General features: G+C 49.4%; 1 protein-coding gene across 1 annotated transcript in view; it reads right to left on the reverse strand.

Annotated features, from left to right (window-relative positions):
- Positions 1–2,105: 2,105 nt before the first annotated feature.
- Positions 2,106–17,858, reverse strand: part of LOC138579499 (killer cell lectin-like receptor subfamily F member 1) — a 306,704-nt gene continuing 290,951 nt past the window's right edge. Inside the window, exon 5 of the mRNA XM_069649819.1 lies at positions 2,106–2,543. Within this exon, the coding sequence (XP_069505920.1) occupies positions 2,417–2,543 (127 nt within the window). The 3' untranslated portion in view covers positions 2,106–2,416. The remainder of the gene's footprint in view (positions 2,544–17,858) is intronic.

The raw sequence follows: 17,858 nt of genomic DNA on the forward strand, positions 1-17,858 counted from the left end.
CTTACAATACCTACCCTATCACGAAGATGAGTTTCAATGAGGTTTATTATAAACAACACTACAATGGCTGGTAACTCAGAACAAAAATGAAAGAATGGCTTTTCCTTGGGTTCAAATGAGTAAAGCAAACAAAAGGGAGTTCCTGCATTCAACAGTGTAAAACAGCTGGGGCCCCACTCTGGCATTTTCTGGTGGTTTTCTGCCACTCACAATTTGGGGTGGGCGAGTGCCGCCTGCACATCTTGCCACAATATCCAATGTCTGGTTTCTCCTCCCCCTTCAGATTCTCCTTCTGGTCCTCTTCCAGGGGTCACCTGTTGCCAACACACAAATGTCGGTGACTACAAAAATGAGGCTAAAAGTCAACACGTGCAGTACTTAAGGTCTATGACTGGTTGATTGTGGTTTTAGAGTGAATTACTTCTATCTCTAACCTGGGGGCGTGGGGAGGTTCTGGCCAGCACCTAACCTTTCCCTCTGTCTGCCTTCTTCTCACCTCATAACATTCCTGTAACTTGGGACCTCTACACTCTCTCCTTTTTTTGTCTCTAGTGCCTCACTCCTTACTCTGAAGTTCTATCACCGCTTTATCACTTTGCCATGTGCTTATACCACCTCCCATCCTCACTGGGTCCCCACATGGAGGTTGAATCTGCAGTACGTTCCCTTTCGGACTTTGCCTGTCCAGGCAACACTCTGTGTCATCTCTTCCTTCTGAGAGTTCTGCTACGACGTCCTATGCATTTTCAGCTCTCCCTCCTCATTCTCTTTCACCACCTCCTCCTCTTGCTTCTCTACCTCCTCCTGTTCTCTCACCTACTCTCCCAGCACCTCCTTCTCTGGATGTCTCACTCCCCGCTCCTCTACATCTTTTGCCACCTCCTCCCAGGCTATTACCACTTCCTTCCTCAAATGTTTTAGCACCTCCTGCTATTCCTTTGCGGCCCCATCTCAGAATTCTGTTGTTGTCTGCCTCCTCTCTTAACAAGCCACTCTTCAAACTCTCCTCCAGGTTCCTTCCTCCTCCTTAAACCTACTCACCTTCTTTTGTTTTCCTCAGCCTCTCCCAAAGCAGTGTCTCCTTTTTCGCTCCTTGGCCACATAAACATGTACAGGGAGTAGCCTGGGGTGGCACGTGCTACCCCTGGAATCTAATTGGCCACCCCAGGTGTGTGTGTGTGCGCACATGCTCCTACTTCATGCCACCTCTGCATAAGTCAGTGCCCCACTTGGGCCAACCCAGTCAAAAAGGTCTGGATACGCCACTGTTTGGCCAGGCTCCTTCTTTGCACCTCAATATTTGGTTCCCACCATTGTCTGCCAAACCCGGTCTCTATTATTGGGGCCCGGGTCTTCTCTTCAGGGCCACCTGTATGCAATCTCTATCAGGTGTGTCCAACAACAGTTTCACTGCCTGGATTGTGAGGTTGGAATTTGGAGAAAGGATTGAGCCTTTTCTGTAAGTTCCCCCACCTCCCTATGAAGCTGTGTGAAGTGAGCCAATATCTGGGGCCAGTGCTACCTTGAAGATGATTCTGGCACATGCGTGCAGGGGACTCAGAAGAACAGAGCTGTGCACTCCATTCTGTTCCTGTGTATGAGAGTCCCAGCTCTCGAGAGCCGGTGTGTCTGTGCAGAGAGCACACACACTTAAACAAGATGAGTGTATATCTGCCAGTGTCCTTCTCGCGACTCTGAAGTCTCACTGCTCCCCCAGAATTCAGTGACCTTTCTCCGGGTTTCTTAAAGAGGATACTCTAGTTGTTGGCACAATGTGACAAGTCCCTGCCACACACTTGGGAGAGGGTGGCATGGACCAGGCGATCTTCCTCACACCACCCATGAGTCCTGCATGAAGTAGCCGATGGTAATACCCAGCTCCTGTGTTCAACACATACCTAACCCTTAGGGTTAGACAGTAGAAGGACACTTCATCACACCCCTTTTTTAAAGGGCCACATGCAGCAAGGCTGCCACAATGGAAGATGGAAGCTACGCAATAGCACTTTAAATTACAAAAATAAGGGAAAGAAAATGGATTTAAAAAGGAAAATAAATCTGAATTAAAAAAACGAATCATTCAGTTGTGTACTACAAGAAATGTCTTAAAATTAAAACAATGTTTTAATGTTGGTTCAAGTCATTTGTTGAGTTTTGGTTCATAGTTTTCATTGCATAAAAGTAACATTTTTTTTGTATGTTAGAACATAACAAGAAACAGTCAGGTAACAACTTCCGAATGTTTCTTCCAAGCATATATAAAGTGTGCAGTAAATTACCTAACTCAGGGTTCCCACATACATGTATCTGGGTTTTTCTGACAGGACAAAGATGCCCACCTGTTCCCTGTTTATTAACATAGTTAACAAAAACACATGTTGGAGTGATGTTGCTGCCAGTTTTGGTTATACCACATCTACAGCATGCTCCAGGCATCCTTCTGGCAGATCCACCATCGTTGATTGCGGCAAGGGGTAGATTCAAGGAAGTTGTTTTTCACCGTTCCACAACGGTCGCCCTCAGAAGAGCCTGTAACAGGGAACCTACAAAAAAAAGGGACGCTGATCTGCATCAAACCTATAACAATGTCATGATATGCATCTTTCATCACCACTGTCCCCACACTCAGGTGAGTAAAGCGTGTTATAAATGACCAATCATAACCATAATCACTGGCCCCACACTCAGACGAGTACAGAGGGCAGCGTGCTGGGAATAGAATGCCCACAGTGGGCAATGTCCTCATCCCTGGCAGATCCAATTCTATTTGAACGGCACATTACTGAGGATTATAGGTGCTACATCTCTCATAGGATAGTGGGTAACATGTATCTAAAATAATCGCGAGAAAGAGGGGTTCAGCGAAGATGGTGAACGGTTAGGAATGAAAGCTCGGATCTCCTGCACTACAATCCGCAATCTCACCATCTAATACTCCAATTCTATTTCCAGAAACCAACCGGAATGATCACACTGTGCTCCGATGTGAGGCACGTCATCATTTTATCTAACTGACTGAGAAAAGCTGCGGGTTGACGCTGTGCGGACATACCGTGGTGCCAGCTTCATAGATTGAAACATACCTCACTGATCTCGGTCACTGCTGAGTGCCGCGTGCAGGGATCTGACCTTCTCCTGCCCCGTACCCCTACTCTGAAGCAAGTGTACAGTGGTGAACCCCTGATCCGGCCAAAGTAACTATGGTTTGCTTGGCCAGGACTCAGGGAGTATAGGAACAGTCCTGCAGCACAGAAATGTGGAAGCGCACCTTGGATCTCTGCAGAGTGTCAGACTTCAATAGCAGGAGCTGAAAATTAGAGGGCGAGGTGCAGCATACAGTCAAGGTGCAATATGTCCTCTAAGAAGATTGTTGTACATAAGATCTGCAAAGATTTTATGTGGTGCTACGCATTTCATCTGTGCATTGCTAGTCACAATGGTCTTCTGAATGTATGGAAAGAAGTCTCATTTCAATATTATGCCAAAATGATGGTTTAACCAAAAAAACACAGCCGCCCTTATTTGTTCCTCTCATGCAAAGGTTTGGTATAAACCCGTACCAGTGCAGGTATTAACCACGGTTCATGGATCAGTTAGCCAGGGAGACTTTTATGGTGAACGTATGATTAGCAGTAAGCTGGTGAATTGAGCGCAGTGCCTGGGTCCCTCTAATTTGGAAGGGAATTCTTCCCTATTAATAATGCATTAAAAAAATTAACAATAGTTGCCTTAGATCAATATATACAATCTTTACTATCAGTGCATTTTATCAGAAAAAAAGACATAGGCCACTAGATGCAAAGAATCTCCTTCAACTCCCAGCTCCTTCACAAAGGAAGACTTAATGCACTGCTTGCGATCACTACAAGACTCACTCATTCAGGAAATGACCAGTTTAAAAAAAAACAAGTAATAAAGACCCCAGTGGACTCCAAGAAGGACATTGCTTCTCTAGGAGTCAGTGTCAATGCCGCTGAGCAGGAGCTTGGAAACACAACTTGTGCCTAAAGTGTTGGATGACATGCTTGCTCTCCAGCTGATGTCAACAAACCTTTCTCTTAAGTGTGAAGACTTAGAGAATGGGCTTCGAAGAAAGAGGAAACATCACATTGAAATTCCTGAAAGAAGGTGGTGCAGGTGAAAACCTGGGTCCCATTCTTCAGGATCTCTTGATTATGTTACTGCAGGAAGGCCCAAATAGCCTCAAATACCATGATATTAGACAGAGAACATAGAGGTGGACTGCCGGGTCAGGGAAATGTAAATAGACCCAAGAGATATTTTTTCCAAACCCCACTCCCAACCCCCACTTCAAGGAGAAACTACTTAAAATGGCTTGTCAACAGGGTCCTATTTATTTTCACAGTTCTCAAATTCAACTCTAGCACGTAATTACCAAAGCCATCATCGTGAAAGTAATGGTTATGAAACCGATCATCGAGCAAAAAACTAAAGAAAGAATACACACTTTGATGGACATTCCCTACACGGCTACAGTTTGATTGCAACAAACAACAAACATTCATTACATCTTTGGAATAAAGCCTTGCTCTCCGGGGTCTACAGATCCCTGAAGAGGTGAGAAAAAAGAAGACACTCAACTGGATACAGTACTGAAGAATTGTGGGCACATGAGAAGAACAAGAAAATGCCTTGCACAGCAGGAAGGAGAGACATTCGGAAACCATCCAAATGGTCTACACCCTGACAGCAGTTTGTTAGCTGTCCCTATTTAACGTTTGGTAGGATTTCCTTTACAGTCTTAATGACTTAAATGGAGGATGTTTCTGTCTGTTACATACTGTGAAACTAACAAGATGCATTCAATATAGAAATCCTCTAATTGGGGCGTGGCTTGGAGCGCCACCAATGCGGCTGCTCTTTTGAGGCCACCCGTGCGAGGCCCGCCCTGTTTGGTGCAATATGCGGCTTTAGTTTTTCAAGCGGGGCCATCCCGACTCCTGGCGCTGTTGGAACACCCTGGGCGCCTGCAGCTTGACTTTGGGGGCCTAACACCCCGCTGGGCCGGGTAATCCACCTTGAGGCGGCGAACCCCAGCCCGATCCTGGCGTCCAAGATGGCGGACGCACTCTCGGCGGGGGAGGGGAATCCCCAGAGCCGACACGAGAGACCCTGCTAGCCCACATGCGGAGCCCATGTGACCGGCTGTGTGCGGCATGTCCTGAGCGAGCCGGGGGCGCACTGACGGCGGGCGCCCGGGCCGTGGAGGAGGAGAAGGAGCCCTAAAGCCGGACCCAACACCAGCATTGAGGGGAGCGGACCTTCGGAGGCGGCCGTTGCCACCTCGCAACAGGACTTCGGGATGAGAGGAGGCTCCGGCAGCGGCAAAGAGGATGTGGCGCTTCCTGCGCCTACAGGTGAGGGCTGTGACTCTCCTGGCTAGGTGGTAGTGAGGCGTGCACCTTGGCCACCCCCCCTGGCCCACCCGGGCAGCCCTGGAGGGCTTCTGTCAGCTTGGTCAATCACCCTCTTCTCTCCCCAGACTCAAGTGGGGATCATCCAGCTCCTACTCCCAGGCGACACTACAGGGGCCCTGCCTCCCCCCGCTGCAGTCATAAAGCGGGGGCCTGGCTGGGCCGGTGCTGCCGCGCAGGGGACATCCCAGCCTCATCTGGCAATACCTGCTCCCCGGACCCTCAATATCACCGGCTCCTGCCCGGAGGGGGCCCGCTGATCCACGTGGCACGCCCCCTCCGCCTCCTGGGGTGCGCCGCCAACTGATCTTGCTCTCCCCGGATAGCGGAGCGGAGGCCTTGCCTCTCCCTGGACTCAGCTGTCACACAAAGGCCCCATCTTACCCTTTACCAGCAACCTACTCCAATAATCCAATGGGCCCTGGTCACCACATCACACTTGCTGCATTTTGATCTGCCGGACCCTTGATAGGACCTGTGTTTAGGCGGAGGAGCCTGCAGTCCACATCCAGGCCCGCCCCAATCTGGGGATATCTTGTCCCCCAACCCACTCATTACTGGGGCACCCCGGCCCACCACACCACCCAAGCCTGATTCCTCTTCCCCGGAGGCGCCGCACTAGCAGTCCTCGGACCCCTCGCCCCGGAACCTTGGGAGGCTCCTGGGTGGAGGGGCTCCTAGAGGCCTCCACACCTCATCGACATCCCCGAGCCCAACCATCATGTCTAAGCAACCAGAAGCTGGCAAACACGGGAACATAGCCACTATGCTGACTGCTTCAGATAAAGGAAAGAAACCTGACCTCCCAGGCCCCCCGGCACAGTCCCTCCAAGAGGGAGAGGACCCCCCGGCCACCAGAAAGGATTTGCTAGCTTTTATGGCGGATATTAAAGCTGAATTTAGGTCCTGCATGTCTGAACTCTCCTCCAAAATGGAGCAAACCGACCACAGAGTAACGGAGGTGGAGCAGAGGATGGGGGAGATTGAAGACCGTTCCCAGGACCAGGCATCCAAGCTGGTGGAGATCCAACAAGGAGCAAGAGCCCTGCAGGACAAGTGCGAAATCTTGGAGTATAAACAAGAAGACTTGGAAAATAGGGCCCGCCGCAACAACCTCCCAATCCGGGGAATCCCAACCTCAGTCCCGGACAAAAAGCTAGCGGAATATGTAGGGGACTTCTTCCAAGCCCTTCTTCCAGATATAGACAAATCCCTTCTACTCCTTGACCACACCCACAGGCTGCGCCCACGTCGGGGGGTTGCCTCGGACCCCCCCCCCCGGATGTTATCATCAGGGTCCACTTCTTCTCCACGAAAGAGGCGATCTCAGCCGTCAGTCGCTCCCGGGATGAGATCTCCTTCCAGGGAGAGCCGCTCCAGATCTATCAAGACCTCTCACTCCTAACTCTCCAGAGGAGAAAAGCTCTCCGACCCCTGGCCAACTTCCTCCAAGAGCGACAGGTCAAATACAGGTGGCTCTTCCCGACTTGCAATTCTCGTATAATGGCACTCTACGAAGGATTAGCCACCTGGAAGATGCCAGCAATATCATGTGCCCGACCAGCCCTGAGGAAACTGCCTCAGTGAGTTCGGACTGGGCGAGACCCCGGATGCCCCAGCGGCCTCACGGCCGGGACGTGCCTCAGGGGCCAGAGCCGCCCACAGCAACAAAAGGCGATAGACACCGCCCTGGAATCCCCCACAGGACCTAGGAAAGTCCCTATGCTCCAGGCGCCCAACGTCTGTATCGCCAACTCAACATGCCCGATTTAGCCGCCAACCCCGCTTCTCAACACGGCGGGCCACACCCACGGTTCATGCCCATTCCAAGGTTCGTACCATCTCCATGTCTTTGGAAACCCAAGTTATTTGATTGACTCGATTGGCCCTGTTGGCCAGGGGCCCGGCGGCACACACAATGCTGCCTACCCCGCCAGTTACAAAATTGGCCCTCCGTTGGGGGCCCTTGTTAAAATCCCAAGAGCAGGACAACCCACTTTTGGCCCTCACCTATGGCGATGAGTGTTAGCCTGACCCCCGCACCCCTACCGCCGGCCCACTCCCCGGAGGGGACACAGGCTCCTGAGCATCAGACGTTACGATGCCTCTCCCTTAATGTCAACGGGCTGAATGCCCCTCCGAAACGCAAGTCAATTCTACAAAATCTACTAGATGATGGGGCCGGAGTGGCCTTGCTCCAGGAGACCCACCTCCTCCCGGCAGACTTTGGGCGCCTCTGCTCACGTCTATTCCCTCACCAATTCTTCGCCTCAGGGGGAACCAAGAGGGGGGGCACAGCAATTCTCTTTAGGAAAGACTTAAACCCGCAGATCTTGGACTCAATTTCATGCCCGGAGGCCGCTTCGTCACGGTCAAATGCATCCTGATGGGAGACCTCTTCACCTTTACCTCAGCCTATGACCCCAACATGGGCCAAGCAGACTTCTCCAATGCTCTGGGCGCCTCCCTCACGGGGTTCACAGAGGGCCAAACAGTGTTGGGGGGAGATTTCAATGGGGTTCCAGATCCCACCAAAGACAAATCCCATCCCCCTACTACGGGAGATTTCACACTGGCCCTCAGCCTTCTGCGTCTATTCAGAACTCTAGACGTGATAGATGCATGGCGGGTGCTCCACCCGACTGAAAGAGATTTTTCCTTCTTCTCCCACGTTCACCGTACGTTCTCGAGGATCGACCTTCTCTTAACCTCGCCCCAGACTCACGCATATGCTAATGAGGTCTCCATCAGACCACGCACCAATAATCATGGAAGTTCGAACCCAAAACCCCGGAGCCATCCCCGCACGCAGATGGTCACTCTACCACCCGATCCTTAACGACATGCTGGTCAGGGACAGAATCGCAACCACTATCAAAAACTTCCTGGTGGAAAACCCAGTCACGGACACCTCCCCAGCCAATAATTGGGATGCCATGAAGGCTGTGATCAGGGGGGCCCTCATAGCGAAAGGGGCGGCCTTTCATCAGAACCGCCGACAAACCCGACTGGCCCTCGAAGAGGAATTGCATGAGGCAGAAGAGACGCAGAAGAGGAAGGGGTCGTCTCCCAAAACGCAGCGGGCAATCCGCACGGCTAGCAAAAAACTTGAAGCCCACTACGCGGAACATACTGCGCAACTAATGGCCAAGACCCGACAACTGTACTACGCCAAAAACAATAAAGCCAACAAATTCCTCTTAGCCAAACTGGCTAAAGCAAGGCGCTCCAATACGATCACAGGACTACCCGACCCACAGGGAAGGATGCACTACTCTGAACAGGAGAAACAACAGCTGGCCACGGATCACATCACCCAAGTAATGACCGCCCCCCCGACAAGACCGGGCTGCACAGCGGGAGTACCTGCGGGGAGCGGCCCTGCCTCAGCTGCCCGCCGAAACGAGGGTTACCAGACATTTGGTCGAAAAAAATTGGTCGACTGGACAAATGGTCGAACCAATTTGGTCGAAAACCAAATGGTCGAATTTTTTTATTTTTTTATTTTCACCCCCTTTTTTGGGGGGGGTCCCCCCCGAACCCCCTTTTCTTTTCTAAATACCCTTTTTTTTAAAAACGAAAACCCGAAAAATAAATATATAATTTCCCAAAAAAATTCGACCATTTGGTTTTCGACCAAATTGCGTCGACCAAATGTCTTTCGACCAGTTTTCAGTCGACCAAATGTCTGGACACCGCAACGAGAGAGAGCCTAGAGGCCCCAATCACCGCCGACGAGGTCGATGAAGCTATCAAGTCTCTGAAGGCTCGGGCCCCGGGCCCGAACGGCTTCTCCCCAAGATTTTACAAGATCTTCGAACCCCACTTAATCCCCACCATGGTGTCGCTCTTCTACTCGTTCAAGGAAACAGGCACAGTGACCCCATCCATGCAGGAGTCTACGACAATTCTCCTCTCCAAGCCGGGAAAAGACCCGAGAGACCCAGCCTCGTACAGACCAATCGCCCTGATGAACATAGATGCCAACCTCTACTCGAAGATCCTGGCCAATCGCCTATCGCACGTCCTCCCGACCATAATCCACCCAGACCAAACAGGCTTCATCCAGAACAGAGCAGCGGGGGACAACATCAGGCGTACCCTGAACTTGGTCGAGATAGCCCACCAGAGCTCGCAGGGCCTGGCATTGATGGCCCTGGATGCCACTAAAGCTTTTGACAGAGTCGACTGGACATTTATGGAGCTCACCTTGGCGGCCTTTGGCTTTGGCCCAACCATCCGAGCCATGATAATGGCCAACTAAAAATCACCCAAAACCCTCCTGAGGATCAATGGTGCCCTAACTGCTCCAATCTCCATGACCTGCGGGACGAGGCAGGGCTGCCCCCTTTCGCCCCTTCTCTTTGCACTGACTATGGAACCCTTCGCCCAGAGAATCAGGCAGAACAAGCTCATTAGAGGCCCCCAAGTGGGGTTGTTGCAGCACAAGATTGCGCCTAACGCTGACGACGTGCTTCTGTCGCTCTCAGATCCCATCATTTCGGCAGAACAGGCCCTGGGCGAATCGGCTTTGTAGTTAACTTTGCCAAATCAGTGGCCCTGGGCGTCAGCCTCCAGCGCGAAGAGCGAGAAGCCCTCTCTGGGCTATGCCCAATTGTCTGGAGGAAACCGCTCTATTCCCTATTTGGGAGTCCACATCACAGCGGCCCCGCAAGACACTTACCAGGGCAACTTTCCCAGCCTGTTCCGGGAACTGGAGGGGGATCTAAAACGCTGGGCCACCCAAGAAATCTTGCTAATGGGCTGGATCACGGCCACCAAGATGAATCTACTCCCAAGGTTCCTTTATGCGTGTTCCTCCCTCCCAGTGGCGATCCCGAACGCAGCACTCCAGGATCTCCAGAGGAAAATGTCGAAGTTTATATGGAAAGGCAAGAAAGCCAGAATTCCCCTTAAAACGCTTACTGGAAGCTCCAGGCTGGGGGAAATAGGGGTCCCCGACCTGCGGGCCTATAGGGCAGCAGCACAGTTGGCTCACGTTCGGGCCTGGCAGATAATCTCAGACCGCCCTAGATGGGTAGAACTGGAGCAAGCGCAGCTACCACTCCCCTTAGATTCCTCCAGCACATTCAGCTCCCCCGGAGAGAGCACTGGGCCACCCTCCTACTGACCACCAAGCATACCCTAATCTCCTGGGACTGGGCCCTGAAACAGAAGGGAATCCCCAGAGGCCAAAGCCCCCTCTCCCCGGTCTTCCTCAACCCGAACTTTACGCCAGGGATGCATCCGCGCAACTTCCGGAACTGGATAGCAGGCGGCCTCTTAACCCTGGAGCAACTATATGTGGGGAACACCCCCCGCACCTTTGAACAATGCAAGGCCGAGTTCCGGCTCCAGGAAGAGGATAGGTTTACCTATTGCCAGCTCCGCCACTGGTGCTCACAGCCTCAGACCCTCCAGGCGGCCACGCGGCAGCTCACCGCCTTAGAACTAATGCTTAAGGATCTCCTAACCTGGAGCAGGATCTCCTCACTGTACAGACGCTTCCTAAGAGACTTCTTAATCTCCAAAACTCGGTGCATGGCCCAATGGGAGGCGGATCTGGGCCACCCGATTGATGACCAGACCTGGGTGGACATATGGACACGCACCCACTCCGCCTCGACCTGCATTACCAATAAGGAATGCGCATATAAGCTCATGCTGCGCTGGTACTTTGACCCCCTTATACTTCATCACATGAATCCGCGACTGAGTGCCACTTGCTGGAGGGGATGCTCCCAACCGGGCCCCTTTTTCCATATGTGGTGGTCGTGCCCAAAGGTCCAGCAATTCTCGGAGCCATGCTTGGAGGCGATCGAGCAAATTACAGGGCGGTCTCTCCCCCTGGAACCCGAAACGGTCCTCTTGGGGGTTCCAACCCCCGGATCCTATCCCTGCTCAGGGAACAGAGCGAAACTGATAACGCAATGCCTCCTGGCAGGTAAAACTGTCCTAGCCCGCTTCTGGAAGACCCCAAACGGCCCCTGTTTGGCACACTGGTGGGGCAAACTTTGGGATATCCTAATTGCGGAAAAAGTGACCGCGGCAAGACCGGGGGTCCTGCACCACTTCCAGAATGTCTGGGCCCCGGTGCTGGACTACGATCGGCGCTTCCCCGCTTTGACATTTAAACCGCTTAACACACGATGGACCTTGAAAGAGGGGGAACTCACCTGAGTGGCAGGGGCCTCAACCGTCCCCGAGGAACACGGGGACTGGGGAAGAGTCGCTGGGGGTCGGGGTGCTCCAGGATGGGGAGGGGGGAGCTGGGGTATGGTTCGCATGTGAAACGTTATGGGTGTGATTTCATGCAATGTCGTTGATAATTTGTTCTGCCTGAGAGACCAGTTAACGTGATTCAATATCTTTTTGATCCACTTACAGAGTTGTGTGTTGTTTGCAAATAGCGTAGCATACTGTTTGGCGTGTAATGCTTGTTACTTTACTATTTTCACATTTGCTGGTTATCTTCTAGACATAGATATATACGTTCAGTGGATTGCTTTTACTATGGACATTGAGACTGTATGCATTTTCCATGATTATACGCCACACTTTAGAAGTAGCTAGTTTTACAATACATGGGGAAGTGCGTGGGCATGTGCTGGGACTGGGGTGAGTCTCCTGCTTGAGGAGTTATTCTAAAACCTATAGAGGACATTATGGGGCCTGTCTCTTTTACACTTTAGGGGCTTTGTTGGGTAGGTTGGGAAGGGATGATTGGGGATGGTAAAGCATTGAAAACTGCACCACTAGTAAAAGTTATCTAATTCTTTTTGATTCCTCAGATGGCATTGGTTACATTTCTTACTTTAAACATCATGGGGCTTAAACCCATTCCCAAAATAAACGAGACATTCGCTATGATGTGAGCTTTACAAAAGAAACTAATTTACTTTCAAGGCCAATTCGGCTGTTTTCCTCCAGCGATTCCAAAAATGCCTGAGTGGTAATTCTAATTAGGAAGGGCCTACCATTAATGTTGGATATTTTAATTAAAGACCAGAAGGGTCGGCATATCCTAGTCACTGGGAAATTGGGGGGTAGGAGGATTACACTGGCAGTGATTTGCACCCCAAATGCAAGACAAGAGTAATTTTTGTTGGAACTGCCCCCTGTCCTTTCTCAGTTCTTGAATGGTGATCCTATTCCCGGTAGGACCTAAACAATACAATCGACATACAGTTAAACCATTCAAAAGACTCTGCCTCGGACCTCGGATAGAAGAATGTTCTACAACTAGGCTGCGTGACAACTGGAGGGTCCAACCTGAGGGCATTAAAGATGACACTTTTTTTCTCACTAGTGTACATATCATACATAAGGATAATGTTTCTATTTATTTCTAACACCCTTTACCGATATGTGACCAAGTTGCTTTTCAAGCTCAGATAATACCCTTCTAGAGGTAGATCTCTCTTTGGCTCTTAGACTGCCTGACATTAAAGGCTGGTCAGTCCGAGGCCACCTTCGAACACACCAATCACACCATAATGAAATTGTTGAGCAAAACACATTTTTTTCTGATTGAATTCTCTTGTCGACACATCTGGTGCCAAATTAGTGCCCAAATAAATTACTGTTACCGGCACTTGGTCCTGCTGATTTACTGTGTGATTACAGCTGGTGGTAGGGCAGTGTTAATCCCCATTTTCAGAGTCCATACGACTCCACAAGGATTTAGGCTGGTGGTAATGAAGCCGGCGGTAATTCTGACAATTTTGCTGATTTTTGGCAGTAAGGTGGAGGATTCACCATCATCTTTGTGCTGGAGGTAAATCCACAGCCTTACCATCAAACTTGTAGTATGGTGGTGCGGTCATTCACCGGTAATGCTGCAGTAATGGAATTACCGAAGCATTACTGCCATTTTTACCTGCACCACCGTACTTGTAATGGGGCCCATTTTTCAATACTAAATGGGATGCCATTAAGGCAATTATAAGAGGCAAATGTCTACCAGTGGGTAGTGAATAGCCTGAATGTGGGACCTAGAGCAGAACACTATTAAAGGAGTTAAAAAATATAGAAACGTAGCATAAAAACACACACTCAAGGAAGACTTGGCACAGACTAGTGTCAGTTAGAAGTCAACTAAACCTCCTAGAGATTAATAGAGAAGAGGGCCCACTTTTACAATTAAAGTGAATATATTATGAAAAGGGCAATAAAGCTGACAGACTATTAGCTCATTCACCTAAAACCTAAGCGCAAAGATTATATGTTTCAACCCTAAATGGAAAAGAGGTGACTTGGCCCATGACAATAGATCTATAGTGCCGATATTTCAGGAATGTTATGCTAACCTATATTCTCATGAATACCCTAAATCCTGAATAGCATTAAGAATATATTAAGGGGGCCAACCTTCCACTGTTAGCCCCAGAACAAAAGGCAGAATTAGAGAGGCCCATTGAAAATAAGAAAGCACTTGCTTCTATAAAGACATTGAAACCCAACAAAGCACCTAGATGGATAGCCTGACTGACAATTCATTTTCACAAATACTTCTCTAGAGAATTGTTGAACCCCTGACTGAGCTATCCAATTATTTAGTGCACTCCGCAGTGGTCTCAAGTACAATGAATGAAGCCACCTTTTGTGTGATGTTACAACTAGGGAAAAAACAGAACAGTATATATCCCAAAGGCCTATTGCTCTGCCAAAACTTGATGTTAATTACTCATAAAAATTCTAGCTGGAAGATTGGAAGGCCTTCTACCTTCTTTTATACGCCCTGACTAATCGAGTTTCATATTTACCAGTAAGAACTTCGATAATAACAGAAAATTCACTGATTCACTTGCCAATATCAGGCAGTTTCTGAAGACCCTTCTGCTCTATTACAATTTGATAGGGTTTTGATAGGGTGGATTGGGCCCTGATAAGAAAAACGTTAGTCTTAATAGGATTCAGTGAACTTTTTTCTATCTTTTTATGATGGGTGTTCACCAGTTATGACTATCCCTCCTGTAGGAACAGAATACATGGTGGATTGTCTAGCAAGGTGGAATTAGAACAGGGTACCCGGGAGTAGCTGCAGCCATGGAGCCTTTTGCAACATAGGTGAGAGCAAATGATGGTATTCAAGGAATTACTTTTGGGGGCATTGAATATTATGTATACATTTCCGTAGACAAGGGCTATCATTACAGTGTGGTGGTCTGGATATAAGGGTGCTGGTACGGTGCTACCGGCACCCTTTCTGGACCGCCACACTACAACTCTGCCTTCCTGGGCGGTTGCGTGTGGCAGGTCTGACCTGCTGAGTGCAATGGCCCCGGTAGGCAGAGCTGTCACAGAAGTACTGGCACTTTTAGCAACATTGCCGGTACTTCCGTGTCCCCATTCCCATGGAGTCTTATTGGAACGGGGAGTAACATTTTCTGGTGCCTGACTTCCCAATTCGCCAGGACTTGCAATGTCCTGGTGGCACCGTGAAGTCAGGTGCCAGAAAAGTGTTACGAGTCTGGTGGCAAAGCGCCGCCGGACTCATAATTAGGCCCAATGTCTTACATAGACTTTTGCCCTTTCCTTTAGTGAACTAAATAGTGTGAGGAATCCTGAGATGCTGTCAATTCTCCCCAAGGGAGAGCCCCTTCCCATGAGACCAGGGAGGTGAGGCTGCTACCCGATAGTCCCCTGGGGGTGGTAATAAGCGAGAGGATCGCATGGGAAGAGACCTCACTTCTGGGGACAAGGGAGAACACCTCAGATACAACACCCCTCACCCAACACCCTACACACCTCCCCCACCCCATAGAATCTAACACTTTACTCAGTTCTCCCATGCACGTTGGTAAGTCCGTGACTGAGACGAAAAAGAGTAGGCACTACCCAAAGGAAGTGTACCAAACAAGTACTGTGACAAGGAGCAGGTGCAGAGCCATAAAGAACGTTCCATGCAACCGGGGTAAGCATTCTAGTAATGAATGGCAGTGTTAGATAAAAATCAACAAAGAAATTACTTGTATGCTCAACCATCACAGAAGGAACCGGGGAGCAGGGAGCTCCTCGGCGCGGCAAAAAATTGAAACGGCTGCAGACAGGGATGCCGAAAAGAAGCAGATGGCATCCTCAGGGGGGCAAACACTGGAGGATTCTTGGCGAAGCAGTAACCTGAACTCGCGGTCTGTAACAAATACGCATACTGTGGATGAACAGGAGCTGTGGAGCCGCTGCAGTACAGGAGATGCCTGCAGAAGCCACGAGAGACTCAAGCAGACTGAAGGAATACCCCTAGGCAGACTGTGCCCACCAGAGAAGTTCCAGAAGGTACGGGAGGAAACTGGCTGGCTGGTGGGGTTACGAGAAGGTCTCGGTTACAGCCTAAGAAGAGAAAAAGAACAAATCAGGAACTCACCGAATGGGATGTTACCCTTGAGCTAGAGAGAAGCAAGGTGAGTCATAAGGAGAAGTGGTTCCCCAATAGGGGTACATATGTGGCCCCCAACCATTAGGGCACATATCAAGAAAATAGCATGAGTTATCTTCCTTGTGGTAGTACTTGGCAGGAGAGTAAACCAAATCTGCGAGACCAAAGAAGAATAGAAGTTTGGATCTGGGACCTGCACCCAAAATAGAAGGAAATTACAAGTCATCTTCCACATGGCAGTACTTGGCAGGATAGTGAACCAAGTGGGCCACAGTGGGGAACCCTGGGTCGAGACCCTACCAGTGTATCTACTGTATTGCTGAGAAGCTTAAAGGAATAATAGAAGCCTGGGGAAGGGAGTCATCCCCCACTTGGTGTTGTGATTTGTGAAACCAAGTATAAAAGAAGCCTGGGGAAGAAAGGCCAGGGGAAGGGAGGCATCCCCCCCTGTCATTGTTAAAACCTGAAACCAAGATACCAAAAGAAGGGCGGAATTATCCTGGTTGTGTTCAAGTGCAAACTTCAGATATCAGGAGAAGGGAACCATTCCCCTGATAACCAAAGCCACAAAAAACATTCTGATACAGAGGGGAAAAAGATCAGCCCTGTGCCTAGCAAAAAAAGTGCTGGAGCTTTGTCTTTTATGCTGAGGACAATTCGGACCCAGGAAAGGGAATCATTCCCCTAAGAAGAAGTCAAAGCCTAAAAGCAAACTTGTATCCCCAGTCAAGAAGAAGGCAGTCATTCCTCTGGACCAAGAAAGTCTGCTGCATCTTAAGTGTAGTTTTTTAGTGTAAGGGTCAGAAGGAGGGTTTTGACACAGGACGGTGGACCATTGATTTAGATGGACTTTCTGACAGAGTCCTTAGTGTTTAGTTGAGGCAGGAAAATCCCTCATAGAAATAGGGGTAGACAGGGTTTCCTTCCCATTTTACTTTGAAATAAAATGTTATAGCAATCGCTATGCCACCTGTGTGTCAGGCTTCTCCTTCTGCACCCTTATATATGGTGTCAGAATGGGATCTGATCTGGTTGACGCAAATTGGGGGAAAATAAAATTCAGATGGCTAAGTGACTAAGCATTTATTGCATATATTGCTACAATACACATACTTGAACAATACAAACTCCTAGGGGTCCGATAATCAGGATTCCGACCATTACAGGGGACAGAAACTGCACTGATAGATCTGAAGACTCAGATTGATGAGTTGAGAGATCAAGGGAAAACAGCTTTATTGCTGTTACTTGATCTCTCAGCCGCATTCGACCTGGTCGATCATAAGGTCCTCTGTAGGCATCTTGATACAGCAGCCCATTTCTCCATAGGTGCTGTTAAGTGGGCAGAATCATTCTTGAGTGACAGAACTAGCAGAGTATTCTCACCCTCTGCAGCTGCGGATCCTACCCCTATCTTGTGCGGGGTCCCTTAGGGTCCCTGTGTGTCCCCCACTCTGTACAACATATTCACCAAGCCACTGTTCGATGATCTGGACCTTCTGGGTGTTACCTACACTAACTACGCAGATGACACTCAGATTCTCCTCCCACTTTCTGGGGATCATGGCAGGGACGTGGCGTTGGTGAGCAGAATCTATTTCATCATTCAGGCATGGCCACTCACGGCCTATGCCTGAATGATGACAAGACAGAGTTGATAATCCTCGGCTCCCCCTCCAACATTTCCAAACTAGATCATGAATATGCCTCCTTCATCATTGACGGCAATAACACCATTGTCTCTAAGGAGGTAGAAACACTCGGTTTCTACCTTGCGCAACAATGTCCTTTAATAAACAACTAAACTCTCTGGCTTCTACCACAGCCTACACATGTAAGCTGATTAGAGCAGGTAGGCCCGTTGCCTTATACTGGCCAGAGCATTAATTCTCTCAAGACTAGACTACTGTAACGCTCTCTACAGTAGTGCTAATAAATCCATTATCCAAAAAATCCAAATACTACAAAAAAATGCCATCAGAGCTGCACTAGGCATCAACAAAAGAGTGCACATCTCTGTAATCAGACGCCATCACAAATGGTTA

The sequence above is a fragment of the Ambystoma mexicanum genome, chromosome 3p (genome assembly GCF_040938575.1).
Source record: "Ambystoma mexicanum isolate Mex_15411 chromosome 3p, UKY_AmexF1_1, whole genome shotgun sequence".
Classification (NCBI taxonomy): Eukaryota; Metazoa; Chordata; class Amphibia; order Caudata; family Ambystomatidae; genus Ambystoma; species Ambystoma mexicanum.